The sequence below is a fragment of the Anolis carolinensis genome, chromosome 2, assembly GCF_035594765.1.
Source record: "Anolis carolinensis isolate JA03-04 chromosome 2, rAnoCar3.1.pri, whole genome shotgun sequence".
Taxonomy (NCBI): domain Eukaryota; kingdom Metazoa; phylum Chordata; class Lepidosauria; order Squamata; family Dactyloidae; genus Anolis; species Anolis carolinensis.
The window spans coordinates 18931737-18948134 of record NC_085842.1 but is presented as its reverse complement, the minus strand read 5'-3'; the positions used below and the strand labels follow the sequence as shown (position 1 = coordinate 18948134).

General features: G+C 41.4%; 2 protein-coding genes across 6 annotated transcripts in view; both read left to right on the top strand.

Annotated features, from left to right (window-relative positions):
• Nucleotides 1–16398, top strand: part of LOC100556470 (zinc finger protein 883-like) — a 47828-nt gene that overhangs the window by 11400 nt on the left and 20030 nt on the right. The window lies entirely within an intron of this gene.
• On the top strand, nt 2080–12562 carry LOC103280555 (zinc finger protein 883-like). 3 transcript variants are annotated; one of them, XM_062973400.1, is made up of 6 exons: nt 2080–2217; nt 2729–3232; nt 3573–3699; nt 5543–5613; nt 5807–5933; nt 8234–12562. In XM_062973400.1, the coding sequence occupies exons 2-6, from the start codon at nt 2852–2854 to the stop codon at nt 9523–9525; spliced, it is 1998 nt and encodes a 665-aa protein (XP_062829470.1). In that variant the 5' UTR covers nt 2080–2217; nt 2729–2851; the 3' UTR covers nt 9526–12562. The 3 variants fall into 3 exon arrangements, with proteins under 3 accessions (XP_062829470.1, XP_062829468.1, XP_062829469.1); XM_062973398.1 differs by having other exon boundaries at nt 8231–10866; XM_062973399.1 differs by lacking the exon at nt 2080–2217 and having other exon boundaries at nt 2259–3232; nt 8231–10866.

Below are 16398 nucleotides of genomic sequence, written 5' to 3'. Positions count from 1 at the left end.
TATTGTTTGTATGTTGTTTCACTCCTTTATCTAGTGTACCCAAACATAATAAGATAAAGACAGGCATAACACCCAAAGAGGCTGTAACAAAACATAGGGAACAACCCGGGAGACCTTGTCGTGTTCCTGTTCTTGGTGTTGGAAGTCAAACGAAGAATCCCTTTTAATATAGTAGTGGTTATTTTGGAAGCTGAATTTCTTTACTGCGATTGGAATTGGACTCAAGACTTTACGCAGCTCCAGGAATAATATGGGCTTGGTTGTTTCTACATGCTTCACTTTATGTCTGTTACTTACTCCTTGAACATTATACCCTTTGTTGGACTATGATATGAGATTTGTACCTTTACTTTTGATACTCTGGAAGTACTTTCATCCTATAGAATACAATTTGAAGTAACTTGCTCTCAGGCAGAGTTGTAGAAATTATATCCGTGTTACATTTCTTGCAAGTAATTCAAGAGTGTATACATTGTTGTTCTATGTTATAGATATCTGTGCATTACCCACCACGAGATGTAGAGCCAACCTTAGGAAATGGGGCCACAACGTGCGAGTGTGGAGAAGAGCAAACCACAGGCCATCTACTACAATGCAGCCTGAGTCCAGCCACATGCACAACTTCTTACAGCAACACCAGCTTCTGGTTAAAGGACATTTAGTATAATGCCAAGTTTTTAAACTTTGTGTTTTAAAATACATTACAACTGTACCCATGGTTTGCTTCTGAAGCAATAAATAAAATATTCTTTCTTCCGTTGTCGAAGGCTTTCATGGCCAGGATCAGAGGGTTGTTGTATGTTTTCTGGGCTGTATGGCCATGTTCCAGAAGTATTCTCTCCTGACGTTTCACCCACATCTATGGCAGGCATCCTCAGAGGTTGTGAGGTATACCTGCCATAGATGTGGGCAAACCATCAGGAGAAAATACTTCTGGAACATGGCCATACAGCCTGGAAAACATAACCCTGTGATCCTGGTCATGAAAGCCTTTGACAACAAATAAAATACTCTTCCTTCCTTTTCTTTCTTTCTTTCCATCCTTTCCTTCTCCTTTTCCTTCTATCTTCCCTCTTTTCAAACCCCCCCCCCCCCCCCAAAATCTTCCTTTCCTTCCCATTTTCCCATCAAGGGCTACCTGATTCTCTGGTATTCCTTTCCTTGGAAATAAGAGCTGTTGTGGTTTTTTTTTTTTTTTTTTAGAGACACTACAAACATCTGGGGACTGAGCAAACTACCTTGGAAAATATTTCAATGCTTTTCCTAGGAGGAGGTTATGGTTGCTGGACCTATTTTGTGGTGGTGCCTCTGGGTCTGCTTGTTTTCAAAATCATTTCTGTACAGTTGAGTCTCACTTAAGTAAAGCTAAAGGTTTTCCCCTGATGTTAAATCCAGTCATGTCTGACTCTGGGGGTTGGTGCTCATCTCCATTGCTAAGCCAAAGAGCAGGCGTTGTCCATAGACACCTCCAAGGTCATGTGGCGACAGGCATGACTGCATGGAGCGCCGTTACCTTCCCACCGGAGCGGTACCTATTGATCTACTCACATTGGCATGTTTTTGAACTGCTGGGTTGGCAGAAGCTGGAGCTAACAGTGGGCGCTCACGCTGCTTCCGGGATTTGAACCTGAGACCTTTCGGTTCGCCAGCTCAGTGCCTTAACGCACTTCGCCACCGGGGCTCCGAGTCTCACTTATCCAAGCTAAACGGGCCGGCAGAACCTTGGATAAGTGACTATCTTGGATAATATGGAGGGATTAAGGAAAAGCCCATTAAACATCAAATTAGGCTATGATTTTACAAATTAAGCACCAAAACATCATGTTATACAACAAATTTGACAGAAAAAGTCGTTCAATACGCAGTCATGTTATGTTGTAATTACTGTATTTACGAATTTAGCACCAAAATATCACGATATATTGAAAACATTGACTACAAAAATGTCTTGGATAATCCAGAACCTTGGATAAGCGAGTCTTGGATAAGTGGGACTCTGCTGTATTTCACAGGGTGCAAGAACCAGTATTGCTATTTTCCAATGCTGGGCAAGGAAGGGTTAAGGGGAGGGAGTTTGGTTCCCAGAGAGGCAGGAAGAAAGGACTTATACCCGACTTTCCTGTCGCTCTAGGAACCAAACTCTCTCCCTTTAACCCTTCCTGTGGCTACCTGAGGGGAGTTTGCCGCTTTGGCCTCTCCGTCATCCTCCTCCTTCTGGTGAGTCTTATTCCCAGACCTTCTCCAAAGGGCCGAAGAGAGGCCGAAGCCCACAACACCTGGAGGGAGGGACGAGGTTGGCCCAGGCCTGCACTAACCTGGGCATCCAATTCTCCATCCGGGAGATCCTTCTGAGGAGAGAGAGGCAGGCCGAGGCCCAATGGCGTTGCCCTCCCAACCCCCTCACCTGCCTGCCTGGGTCCTCTCCCCCCCCCCCCCTTTGTCATCTGGATTTCCAAATATTTTACTTCAGTTGTTATATTGATTTTTGTCTCAATATGTTTCAAAGTCTCTTGGTTCTTCTTTACAAGAAAGGCTATGGATCATGGAGCATCAGCTGAAGGAATCATGGGGGGATAGTGTGGGTTGGGACTGAATGGAGAAGCAGAGGCCCAAGAGGAAGGAGGGTCCAGCATTACCTGGCTCTGAAATAAATAAAAGGCTTATTTTTTACTCTCCAAGAAAAAGCCTCCCAAAGCCTTGTTTGTTTAATTCTGCCTTTATTTTACAGAGGAAATTTGATTGTTGGCTGAGAACTTTGGAGTAGAGCCTGTTCAGGGATTTCTTTCCCTTGAACGAAGAGGGAGGAAAAAATCTTGGATACGGTTTGGTTCTCCATCAGAGTGGTTCCAACATGGAGAGACCCAACTCACCTGGACCTGAAGCAGGCAGGGTCACTGGGAGCAGTGGGGAATACTGGGAAAGAACTACGCAGACGTTTCTGAATGCGCACATACAGCACCAGCGCTTCAGGCAGTCCTCCTACCGAGAGGGCGAGGGGCCCAGAGAGGTTTGCAGCCGCCTCCACGATCTCTGCTGCCAGTGGCTGAAGCCAGAGCAACACACCAAGGCTGAGATGCTGGACCTGGTGGTCCTGGAGAGGTTCCTAAGCCTCCTGCCCCCAGAGATGGGGAGCTGGGTCCGAGAGTGTGGGGCAGAGACCTCTTCCCAGGCGGTGGCCCTGGCGGAAGGCTTCCTCCTGAGTCGGGCAGAGGACAAGAGGCAGGAAGAACAGGTGAGAGCATTTCCTCTTGGTTCCACTAACCTTGGGACTGATAGATAGATTAAACATACATCCTGCCTTTTTTCCAAGATGAGACCTTTGAGGAGTCCTTTGAGAGATAAGCCAGACCCTGCCCCTCCTGCTGTCATCTCCATATTGCTCCTTTATGGTTGCTCCTTTATGCAAATTTGTTGATCTCCAGATATAATATTGAGAATAATGGGAGGGGGAGTGTGGCATTTGTTTCAAACTATGTTGCCATCTCAGAGTTATTCTTTTAAAAAAGAATATAAGTCTGTGATATTTTGAAACTTTCTCCATATTACTTCTGGAATACTGTGTGCTCTTCCAGGCTCAAAATAACTGCATTCAAGTCCACCCTGATGTCTTTGAATCAGAGCAACCTCCATCAGGCACCACCCAGAGCCTCCAGCAGAAGGAGCTCAATCAGGAAGGAGATAGGGCTGCAGCCTCGCAGAGTAAGAAGAAACCCTTTGGAGTGTTTTTCTTGTTTTATGCTAGTGTGAACTCCCCTTTGCCTGTATTGTAGCACATCCCCAATCAATTTGAGATTTGAGATGAATATATATCTAGGCATTTGGCTTCAAAAGTTGTAATTTCAGTGTGATTTGCAGTTTTATTTCTTGTAATACTTGTACATTAGCCTAAAGTTGGATCTTACTGAAAATTCAGTCTTTCGGTGTCTTCAAGGTGGGGCCCGAAGCTAAGATGAGTCCAGTGTCAGGATCACTGTAGCATCCTGGAGGTGGCTGCTTTGGTTCTCTGCCATAAAGAAGGGAGGTGTGGGGAAGGCAGGCTGGGTACAGGGTAGTGTAGATAAGACATCTGTTTTGTGAGGGAATTAGCATCTCCCGACAAGGATTAAGTATGGATCTGGCCAAAGTTCAAAATATGTTGGCATGGGAACCACCCCAGACCAGAAAGCAATTATCAGAATTTTTGCATTTCACCAATTTTTATAGACAGTTTATTCACTATTTTGCAGAAATTGCACTTCCTTTGACAAACTTGTTAAAGACCAAAGGGAAGGGAGAGACTTGGAAAACTAAGTCACCAGGTGCACGGCTGGAGTGGACGCCCGAGTGGTTTTATGAAGACCCTAAAGTTGATTGCCTGACAATTCTGGTGGTCAGGATTATGGAAAGACGTAAAAGACTATTTACCAGAATGTCCCATTTGTGCTAAAGCTAAAGAGAAGGGGGGGAAGCCCACGGAACTGCTACAGTCAATAGCTAATCCAACTCAACCATGGTCTCAAAAAGCAATGGACTGTGTGGTTGACATGCCTGAAAGTACTGGATACAATACTATTTGGACTCTCAACAACTTGTTTTCTGAACAGGTGCATTTTATGCCTCTAAAAAGATTCCTTCCGCACCAGAGTCTCTCCATTTAAGGCCATAGGGGGACAAGACTTTCCCTCCTTTCTCTGAGTTGCCAAAACATAATTCGGAGGGGGAGATGCCTGGGGAATAGGGAGAGAAAATTGCAGCGGCTTGACCAATGATTTTTTTTCGTGTCAGGAGCGACTTGAGAAACTACAAGTCGCTTCTGGTGTGAGAGAATTGGCTGTCTACAAGGACGTTGCCCAGGGGACGCCCGGATGTTTTTGATGTTTTTACCATCCTTGTGGGAGGCTTCTCTCATGTCCAATGATACAAGCTACTCTGGCATCCGTCAAAATGGATTCCAAAATGTTTGCAGACTTAGTGTATCTCTCAACAAAATATTTGTAACCCACACAACCCTCTGAGAAATTAGCCCCCCCCCCCCCATTTTATTGGTCCGTTTCCTATCTCTGGAATCATAAACCCAGTGGCTGTTTGATTGGATTTACCATATACTTGGTGAAAGATCCACCCTGTTTTTCATGTTAGTTCTTCAAATGGGTTTGTGTGGATTCCTGCTGGAGTAAAGTTGACTCCAAACCTTCATGGTGGGGGCTGATACCCATTTTGAAATTAAGACTATTTTAGACTCTAAACGTTCTAGAGGATATTTATACTATTTAGTACAATGGAAGTCGCAGACTTTACATCCTGAATGGGTGGCTGTTGAACATGTGCGAGCCCCCCCTCTTAAAGAAGCTGTCTTCATCAAACCTATCCCTTCAATCCAAGCTACTTAAAGTACTACTTGATATAAAATGGCCTACACTACAAAAGGTTACATATTCCTGGGCTGGGCAATGCTCCTGTGTTCATAGGGTCATTTCCTCATAGGTTTCTTTTTAGGACTGTAATTGTCACCTCAGAGACATGTTTATGTGATCAGCTTTCCACACCTTGCTCTCTCTCTCAGGGGGTGTAATGATGTCGTTGCAGAATCCTCAGTTGTTTCTTCTCCTTTGTGATGGAGTGGAACTGAATCAGGTAAGCAGAAGGATTCTTGGGAGAGGAGGACTGGAGCTGCCTGGGTGTCATTGATTCTAGGCTCAAACATCAAACATCTGTTAAAACAGAAAATATTGAACCAACAGAAATGTAAATCATTCCAAAGAGATTCTTTTACTTATTTTTCTTGATTTCCCTTATGTGAGAAGTAAATGTTTTCTTTTTCCACCAGTGCCCAATTGCCTTTGAGGATGTGGCTGTCCATTTCTCCCTGGAGGAGTGGGTTCTTCTGAATCCTGATCAGAAAGCCTTGCACGTGCAGATCATGGAGGAGATTCATGGGATTGTGGACTCTCTTGGTAAGGCTCCCTCATTGATGGGGATTTCAATTTAAAAAACAATATCCCTATCAGCAGCTCTCTGGTGGAAGTAATTTCTGAAATCATCTTATTCACTGAGGTTCCCCAAGGCATGGCTTACGTATGTTAGAAATATGACATATTAATAATATATGGATCCCTCAGTTTTTATGATACTGAGAAAAATCTCCCTTCTTTTTCTCTCAGCTGATTTGCTATTTCACAGTGACATGTTTTAGAAACTATTACAGCTTCTCCTCTTGTCCTACACCTACCTTTTGAACTTTCTTAGGGCCTCAGGTGGAACTGTGGCTTTCACATTTTACTTTCTTCATGTTTGATGTCTGTGTAATGACTTATTGGACTTTTTAATATTCCACTCTCTGTTTAGAGACCTAAGTAGGGCACACAGGAAAAACTGATAAATGCAAATGATGAAAATGATAAAATGGTTTTAAAATTTAAAACATATTAAGACAATTTAATTACAATATTTTAAAAATAACTAAAACAATGTACAGTGGAGTATTGCTTATCCAACATAAACAGGCTGGCAGAACATTGGATAAATGAAAATGTTGGATAATAAGGAGGAATTAAGGAATTTGCAAATTAAGCACAAAAACAGCGTGTTTTACAACAAATTGACAGAAAAAGCAGTTCAATACACGATAATGTTATGTAGTAATTGCTGTATTTCTGAATTTAGCACTAAAACATCACAATGTATTGAAAACATTGATTACAAAAACATTGACTACTAAAAGGCAGACTGCGTTGGATAATACAGAATATGGGATAAGCAGAAGTTGGATAAGCGGGGCTCTACTGTACATGGAAGGGTTTTGGTAAAACCAATTAGATGCCCAAACCTTCATTAAGAATAATGTATTGACTTGGAGCCTGAACAATGGCAACATCAGCACCAATTTAGATTGAAATGGGAAGACTTCCATAACTGGAGTCAAGTCCGAGCATACCACACTCCCTCACAGCAACCTGGGCTTCCTGGAAAATCTATAAAGTCACCCCGGATTACTATCTTTCTCTCTCTCTCTCTCTCTCTCTCTCTCTCTCTCTCTCTCTCTCTCTCTCTCTCTCTCTCTCTCTCCCTCCCTCCCTCCCTCCCTCCCTCCCTCTCCCATGTTTGTGAGAGAGAGAGAGGCAAGGAGAGGGAGGAATCAGATTGGCTGGAAAGAGGGGCCAGATAATGGATCATCAAAAAGAACAAAGTTTCCCTTGCTTCAGATACGCAGACGCATCTATAAATCGTATTATCGGTATTGTGTTCAACTTTGTTTTTCCTCCCAACCAGGCAGGCTAGAGTCTGCATGTTTGAAGCTAAGCTCTCTTTGTATGCTCCCTCTCCCAGTACACAAACGTGTAATATAATGCATTCTATGTTCTGTGCTTGTGAACGATTGGGGCTCTGGGTTTTTTGTGCACTGGGAGAAGCATATAGCAGCAACCAAACTCTATGCCCCTCTCATTCAAGTGGTAAGAGTGTCATTGCAGAAATGTAGCCATTTCAAATAGAGTGCATATTTTGAAACACTCTGTATATTTATTCCACTCTTAAGGTTAGAAAATATCTAATATATCCACTGCCAATTACCTAAATTCTCAAATGTGAAGAAGTTGCAGCTCCCCTGTAAAAGCCAGGCAGAATTATACAGGTATTGAAATTAGAGGAATTTAATGAACAACGGGATAGTCTACAGAATGGTATTTTGAAGAAGTCTCTGTTATTGCTGCATCTGTATTTATCAGAAGCTCATACCTCTGGTGCACAGTATTGTCACTTCTCACAAACCGAGATGGTTTGGAAGCAATATTCACTCTCTCAAAACTGATGTCAAGTGTGGTGTTACCTGAATGTCACTAAATCTGGCTGAGTCCTGCAGACGTTCTTTTATTTATTCCCTTATTTGCGTTCATCATTGTTCTTTTTTTCTTTACAGTCAGTATATTGCATATTCCCAGCTGTGTCAGGCAAATCTATCCCTTTGAAACTCATATTTGCAGCAAACTTCCAAAAACTGTAGTTGATGGTAACAAACGTAACAATCTCTGTAATACTCTGAAATTAGGTACAGGACCTTCTACATTGGAGAAGAAAAATCCAACAGTGTCCATCCTTACTGAACAAAGGATGGGGAGAGGACAGTAATTATCTCTTCTTGTCCTCCCCATGTCTATGTTTATAAGAACCATTTCAATCTCCTTCTTGTACAATTTCCCTATAGTCCTTACCAATCACACTGAGGAATGATTGTTTTTGTCCTTCTTCCTCACAGCAGATACCTGGAAGAAGAGCAATGTATGCACCAAACGCAGGAGGCATTTGGGACACAACGGAGGCCTTCCTAGACACCAACAAACCCACAAACAAGATGGAGGTTCTGCCAGAGAAAGGCCCTACAAATGCTATATATGTGGTCAATGTTTTACCCAAAATATGGCACTTATACTTCACAAGACACTCCATGCTGGGAAAAGCCATTGTAAATGGAAAGTGTCAGCAAAATGTGTTGCTGATTACAAACTTTCAGATCTGAGCCAACAAGAAATCTTTGAAGGAACTGAGGATTTCATAAGCCAGGAGTGTGGGAAATCTTTTGTCCAGAGTTCATTCTTAGTGAAACACAAGAGATTTCACACAGGACTGAAGCCATACCCATGCCGGGATTGTGTGAAAAGTTTTGCTTCCAGATCACAGTTGGTGAAGCACAAAAGACTCCACACAGGAGAGAAGCCATACCAATGCCAGGAGTGTGGGAAATGTTTTGCTGACAGTTCAGCCTTGGTGAGGCACAAAATACTCCACACAGGAGAGAAGCCATACCAATGCCAAGAGTGTGGGAAATGTTTTACTTCTAGTTCAAACTTGGTGAGCCACAAAAGACGCCACACAGGAGAGAAGCCATACCAATGCCAGGAGTGTGGGAAATGTTTTGCTGACGGTTCAACCTTGGTGAGGCACAAAAGAGTCCACACAGGAGAGAAGCCATTCCAATGCCAGGAGTGTGGGAAATGTTTTGCTCGCAGTTCAAACTTGGTGAGGCACAAAGGATGCCACACAGGAGATAAGCGGCACAAATGGCAGGAGTGTGGGAAATTTTTTACATCTAGTTCAAACTTGGTCAAGCACAAAAGACTCCACACAGGAGTTATGTCATACCAATGTCAAGAGTGTGGGAAATGTTTTTCTTGGAAGTCATCCCTTGTAAGCCACCAGAGAATTCATACAGGAGAAAAACCATACAGATGCCCTGATTGTGGGAAATGTTTTTCCTACAGTTCGCACTTGGTGAGGCATGAAAGACTTCACTCAGGAGAGAAGCCACACAAATGCCAGGAGTGTGGGAAATGTTTTGTTCAAAGTTCATCCCTTGTGAGCCACGAGAGAGTTCACACAGGAGAAAAACCATACAAATGCATGGAGTGCGGGAAATGTTATATTCAAAGTGCATCCCTTGTGAGCCACCAAAGAGTTCACACAGGAGAAAAACCATACAAATGCATGGATTGTGGGAAATGTTTTCCTCACTCTTCATCCTTTAAGAGGCACCAGGAAATTCACACAGGTTAAAAAACCTAGAAATACTAGGCGTATGGGAAATGTTTTCTTCGGGCTTCATACTTTTTGAATAATCCGAGACTACATACAGGAGAGAAATCATCCAAAGAGCCTGGGCAAAACTCATAAAATGTGTTGCAACAGGGAAGGGGCAGGTTCTGGACATTCTGGTCCTGTAGACCACACATTCAACATTTCCTGATGAACACGTGTTTCTAAGTACATTTCAACTGTACCTTCGGTTTAACTTCTGATACAATAAATAAATAAATTCCCTTGGCTTCAAATACCACTTGGCTTGACTTTGGACTGATCTCTTAGACAACTCTCTTCTTGGTTTTGAACTCTTGTTCAGTTTGTTTTTTGTTTTGCTTTCTTTGACTTGGGACTGTTTTGGAGAACTCTTTTGCTTCTCTGGACACTAGTATCACCATGGGACTGGACTGCCTTTCCTCTGGTCAGCCTTTGTGGGTAAACTTTTTATTTCAAACAGGATGTTTTGAGAAGTTCTGCCTAAGATTTGGTAGAGTCCCCATTCTTGTCATTTAAATCCTTGAGTTGAAGTCCTGTTCTTGGAACGACAGCTTCCTTTGACAGAGGGTTAAACACGATTGTCACGTCACTTAAAAAAAACATATTTAAGTCCATCAATTGTTCCTCTGGGCTTAATTTCCAGCTACTTTTACCATCTTGGTTGCCAATTTTCAGTTTGTGAATGTTGTTTTTCAGCCGGGATTCCAGAATTGAACACAGTGCTTCTGTTGAGGCCAACCCAAAGATGCTTACCCTATTATTTCCCTTGATGTGCAAATTGTATCTCTGGCTAGAATTTACCGGCTGTTTCCCTGTTCCTGACACACACACTTTTAATCCACATTAAATTGAAAAACGTGAGTCTTGTTGTTATTTTTGAATTAACAATTTTATATGTCATTGATTTTGTTATAGACTGTGATAATTTGATCTTTCGCAAAATTTAAGTCCCTGGATCTTATACATGAAGAAAATAAGTTTGCCTGTGTAAAGCAAACATGGGCAAACTTTGGCCTTTCAGGTGTTTTCAAACTTCAACTCCCACAATTCTCTTTTAATTAATAATTTTATTACATTTCTATTCCATTTCATTTCAAAATACAATCTCAATAATTATATTCCTGTTTTAACGCTTTATCTTGTATGGTGACCTTTTATGATTGTTTTTATCGATGCTGATGTTTTATTGCTGTGTAATTTGTTTTATTGTTGTTTTGCTTTTATATTGTTCTGTCTGGGCAAGGCCCCATGTAAGCCGCCCCGAGTCCCTTCGGGGAGATGGGGCAGGGTATAAGAATAAAGTTGTTGTTGTTATTATTATTATTATTATTATTATTATTATTATTATTATTAATTCATATATTAATTTCTTCTTATTTCCCCTGTTGTGCTCCCCATCTCCCGAGTCCTTCCTTTCTTTGTGATCCCACCAGAATTTCATTTCTTCTGGTGAGGGTTGTTTCTCATCTTTTTTTGTTCACTGTTTCATCAGTCATTTTTTTCCACGTGCTTTCAGAATGGCTATTTTTCCTTAGGCCTTTTTAACCTCTAAATAACATGTTAATTTATCCTTTATTGTTAATATCTATATTTCCTTCCACCATTCTTCAATCTTAATTTCTAGCCTTCCTTTCTAATATTTTTCTATTAATAGCCTTGCTGCTGTTAAGAACATAGTTATCAAATTATTTTTTGTTTTCTTTCCAGTCATCTGTATTGTATAAAGATAACAATACAGTTGCTGAATTTTTATTAATTTTTTTCTTCACAATGATTTCTCTCTATTGTATCTTTTCCCCAGAACCTCTGTATGTATTTGCATTGCCACCACATGTGATTATACATTCCCATTTCTTGGCAACCCCTCCAACATTTTTTTGAACAGCTCTTATCCATATTACACATCTCTGTTGTGGCCAAGTACCATTTCCATATCATTTTGCAGTTGTTTTTCATTCAGTCGCTTCCGACTCTTCATGACCTTATGGACCAGCCCATGCCAGAGCTCCCTGTTGTCCATCACCACCCCCACTTCCTTCAAGGTCAAGCCAGTCACTTCAAGGATACCATCCATCCATCTTGCCCTTGGTCGGCCCCTCTTCCTTTTTCCTTCCATTTTCCCCAGCATCATTCTCTTCTCTTAAGCTTTCCAGTCTTCCCATTTTGTGGCCAGAGTACTTCATCTTTCCCTCTTTTGCTCCCGGGCTCTCCCCTTCACCTCTACTCACTGGGACCCCCAAGGCAGCATCCTACTACTGCTAGTGAGGCCTTTGTCTGCCACTTCGCCATCGCTAGGACCACCCCCACCGGCTCTGTGCTGCCAGACAGCGCCATCCCCTCCACAGCCATGATGCCCCTTTAAACCTTTTTTCTGCCCTTTCCACCTTTCTCTCCCTTTTCTTTTCCTCCTTTCCTTCTCTCTCCCTTCCACCCTTCCCTCTTTCGTTTTCTTTCTTCTCTTTGTTGCTTCTATCCTCTTGTCATCCATTTCTACCTCTTCCTATCCTCTTTCTTTCCCTCTTTCTCCCTTCCTTCTTTCCTTCTCATCTTTACCACAGATTGTTAATCACCAGCTGCAGTAAATCTTACCAATCGAAAGGTTGGGAGTTCGAAGCCTGGGTCAGGGTGAGCACCCAACCTTCAGCCCAGCTCACTGCCCACCTAAGTAGTTCGAAAATAGCCGTGAGTAGATAAATTAGGTACCGCTTAAGCAGGGAGGTATTTTATGGCACCATAAAAAGGAAATACCAGAAATTTCCGGCGATCAAATAAAGGAGGAAGTCCGTGATCATGGGCTCTTCGACATGGAGGATGGAGCAACAGCACCTCCATGTGGCTGGAATCAAGCACAACCTCCAGGATGCCGAAGAATGGAAATGCCAAGGAATACCTCTATCTGTTGTCTTTCTTGTCTGTATAACAGCATTGAATGTTTGTCATATATGTGTTTTGTGATCTCCCCTTCGGGGTGAGAAGGGCAGAATATAAATGTTGCAAATAAATATATAATTCTTCATTTTTTTCTCTTTCTCATCTTTTGCTTTTTCCTCTTCCTTGTTTTCCTTCCACCTTTCTATCATTTCCTCCTTTTTTCTTTTCCTTCCATCTTCCCTCCTTCCAATTTCCCCATCTTTCTTTCCTTCCTTTCTTCCCATCAAGAGCTACCTGATTCTCTGGTGTCATTTTCTTTGGAAATAAGCGTTGTTGTGGCTCTTTTTAGACTGCACACACCTAGAGATTGAGCAAACTATCTTGGAAAATATTCCTATGCTTTTCCTAGTGGGATGTTTTCAGGGGTACTATTATTGCTGGGTATATTTTGTGATGTATCTGGGGGCCTTTCCATAAAGCCATATAACCAAAAATATCAAGACAGAAAATCCCACAATTTCTGTTTTTTTAAAGATATACTTTTTATTGTTTTATAGTGTGTATAAAAATAAAACAGACAGTATGAAAACAAAAAGAACAGAAAAGAATAAAGAAAAATACAACAGACTAAGCAAGTTTACACAATGGTATACAGTCAGCACTCAAACATGTGAAAAATCAAATTTGACTGCACAGTTATTATACCTTAACATTTATTACCCCCATAGCCCCACACCCATGAACCCAACCCCATAACCTCCAATACTCCTCAGTATGGACCACATAACTAACCAGCAACTACCCATATGTCTTCTTTCACTAAATCCCCTTTATGGCAATCCTCAAATTTGCCTTTGTCTTTTCCAGATACCCAAGTGCCAGCCTCCGTTTGTTTACGAATTCGTCGTTATTTTCTCTTCTGCTGCTATTTGTCAGCTTGTCCATTTGGATATAATCTACTAATTTATCTCTCAAATCTTTAATAGTTAACTCCTTTCCCCCTTCCATGTTTTAGCTATTGTTAGTCTCATAGCAACAAAGCAATATTGACAAATTTCTTCATCACCTGAGCTAATACGTCTTCTAAATAGTCCTAATAGGCACATTTCTGGGTTTTTCTTGACGTTTTTGTTGATCATATTGTTTCTTTCGCCACTTTTTTCAGAATTTGTGAACTATATTACAGGCCCACCATATGTAGAAAAAAGATCCCTTCACCTTCTTACATCTCAAGCAAGTCCCTCGTCTTGTTTCTCTATTTTGGCCATTAGCTCTGGAGTTATGTAAATTCTATAAAACATATCCCAGATTCTTCTCTACCTTTAAGTGTCCATTGGTCTTTCTCTTTAGCCAAATATTCCTTGTATGTGCCAATATGTGTAGCCCAAGCATGGGCAAACTAAAGCCCCGGGGGCCAGATGCGGCCCTCTAAGTGCTTACCTCAGGTCCTTCTCATTTTCCCTGTCCTCTTGGCAGAAGAACATCGTGGCCTGCCTCATGCCAAAAAGATGGGGCAGGAAGGCACATTGCAGCTGAAAGCCCTATGGAGCGCTCTCAGCCATAATGTGTCTCGACCTCCTCCCGGCATAAGGACAGTACGAGCGGCCCATCTTTATGCCAGGAGGATGGCTGGAAGAAGGCACATGGTGGCTGAGAGCCCTCCGGAGCACTCTCAACCGCCTCCTATCTCGCCCCCCTCCATAATCCCAAGAGGATCAGGAGAGAAGGATGAGGATGGGAATTGGGGGGGGGGGGGATCGGGGCCATTGCCATGTGTCCTTCCTCCCAGCATAAGGATAGGGTGAGCAGCCCCATTCTTATGCTGGGACAACATGATGACGACCCAGGCCCTGCCCTGCCCCCTCCTGGTCAGGCCTCAATGGCCCCAAGACAAAAAAGTTTGCCCATGCCTAGTGTAGCCGGTCCCAGGACTGCTTCCAGTGGGTGCAGCCATAAGGTTTTTTTTTTTTTTTTTTTTGGCTCTATCCCATTCTTGTACCTTTTCCATGTTGCTGAAAGGCTGGCTCTTATTATATGTCCATCGAATTCTTTATTCACCCTATCTTTTTCATCCCGTAGATAGGCATGCCATCCGTATCTTCAATTATGGCCCTCTAATTTAAGCAACTCCATATAGCCCATTTTAATCCAATCCTTTAACCAACTAAAATTTGAGGCTTCATAGTAGTATCTGAGATCTGAGGCCCCCTCTGTCTTTCCCATCAATAAGGTTCCTGTAGGCAATTCTGGCTTTTTTTTTTTTTACTATTGGATAAACACAGATGTCTATTCTAAACAATGTAATGAGCTATACAAAACACAATAATGGTTCAAAACATTAGTACACAATATGTATATTAGAGCATCATATACATATTACATTCACAGAATTAATGCTCAGTCCTTTGGTATATAACCCATAAGTATCTAACTCAGTATTATAAATCAAACAAAATGATATAAGTCTCTGCAGTCCTAAAAGGATTAGATTGGCTTAAAGGCAAAACCGATTCAGAGTCTCTGCAGTTCTGGAAGGATTCCTCAGAACTCCACAGGTTTTGAAACAATAATAAAGCCAGGGAGACAGATTCAATGTTGATGTAGATCCTGAGTAGCTGGTTATTGCCTTGAGTAGGTGGTAATATATCCGTTTATGCCGTTTACAACTGGTTCCCGGGTTTTATCCCAGTTTTGGTAACCCTTCTTCTGGTAAGCGGAAAATGTTTTATTATTTCTTTATTGATGGCTCTGCTTCAGGTATTCTTGACGGAAATAAGAATAAAAGGAAATTTGTCTAATGTTGTGCTCTTTATAAGATACAAATCACAAATTATATAGACCTTGTGCAAATAGACATGTCAAAGCAATTCTGGCTTTTTTTTTTTTTTGCCTTTGACCAGATCTTACTTCCATTTTTCAAACACCTTTGCTGCCTTAATAATTGGTAAATTTTGAAACAGGAACAACATTTTTTTACTGCTATCCTCCTTAACCAAGTAAGTTGAAGTTTTTGCCAATTTTCAAGATCTGCTTTGATCTCCTTCCACAATTTGTCATAACTATTTTGGTAAAGTTTACTATTTTTGTTCATTAGCTATAGTCCAAGATATTTCACTTTTGACACTATCTTACAGTTACTTGATTTCTCAACTTTAACAATATTGCTTTTAGATAAGTTCTTAGTTAGAAATACCTATTTCTGACACAAGCCTGACACAATGCTAAATTAATTGATAATCTCCAATAAAGTATGTGCACTTCTTAAAGGGTCCCTTAAGAAACAGACTAAATCATCTACATATGCCTTCCCTTTAAATTCATACCCTTTAACTTTAACTCCCTTAATTTCGCTAGCTTCTATAATTCTGCTGTTCAAAATTTCTAATATCCAAATAAACAGTAAAGGCGACAGGGGAAGCCTTGTCTTGTCCCTTTTAAAATTTCAATAGAATTTGACATTTGGTAATTTATTTTTAATTTGGCCCTTTGTCTTGAAAAGATTGCTCCTATGGCCTTTCTAATGTGTTGACACACTCCGAAATGGTCCAGTACTTTAATCATATAATCCCACCTCACATTATCAAATGCTTTTTCTGCATCTAGGAACAGTAATGTGATCTCTCTGCTTGGGTCTTGTTCAGCGTACTCTATTGTATCTATCGCCGTTCTCACATTTTAGCTCAGATGCCTACCTGGGAGGAAGCTTGCATGATCCCCATGTATTATTTTGGTTAAATCTGTTTCAATCTGTTTACTAAAATTTCCACCAACAGTGAAATTGGTCTATAATTTTTCACTGGCTCCATGTTTCTATCCTATTTGGGTAAAAGAACAATCAGAGCTTCCTCCCAGGATTCTGACATTTCTCTTTTTTGGAGCACTTGGTTCATCATAGAAAGCAATAATGGACCTAATTCTTCTTTATACACCATATAAAACTAGGCAGAGAATCCATCTGGAACTGGGGCTTTATTTACTTTG

Excerpts from the sequence above, each read along its gene's own strand:
- LOC103280555 (XM_062973398.1), top strand. The coding sequence starts at position 2,852 with ATGGAGAGACCCAACTCACCTGGACCTGAAGCAGGCAGGGTCACTGGG. Across the intron at positions 3,233-3,572 it reads ACAAGAGGCAGGAAGAACAG|GCTCAAAATAACTGCATTCA; the intron begins GTGAGAGCATTT and ends GTGCTCTTCCAG. Across the intron at positions 5,934-8,230 it reads TGGGATTGTGGACTCTCTTG|CAGATACCTGGAAGAAGAGC; the intron begins GTAAGGCTCCCT and ends TCTTCCTCACAG.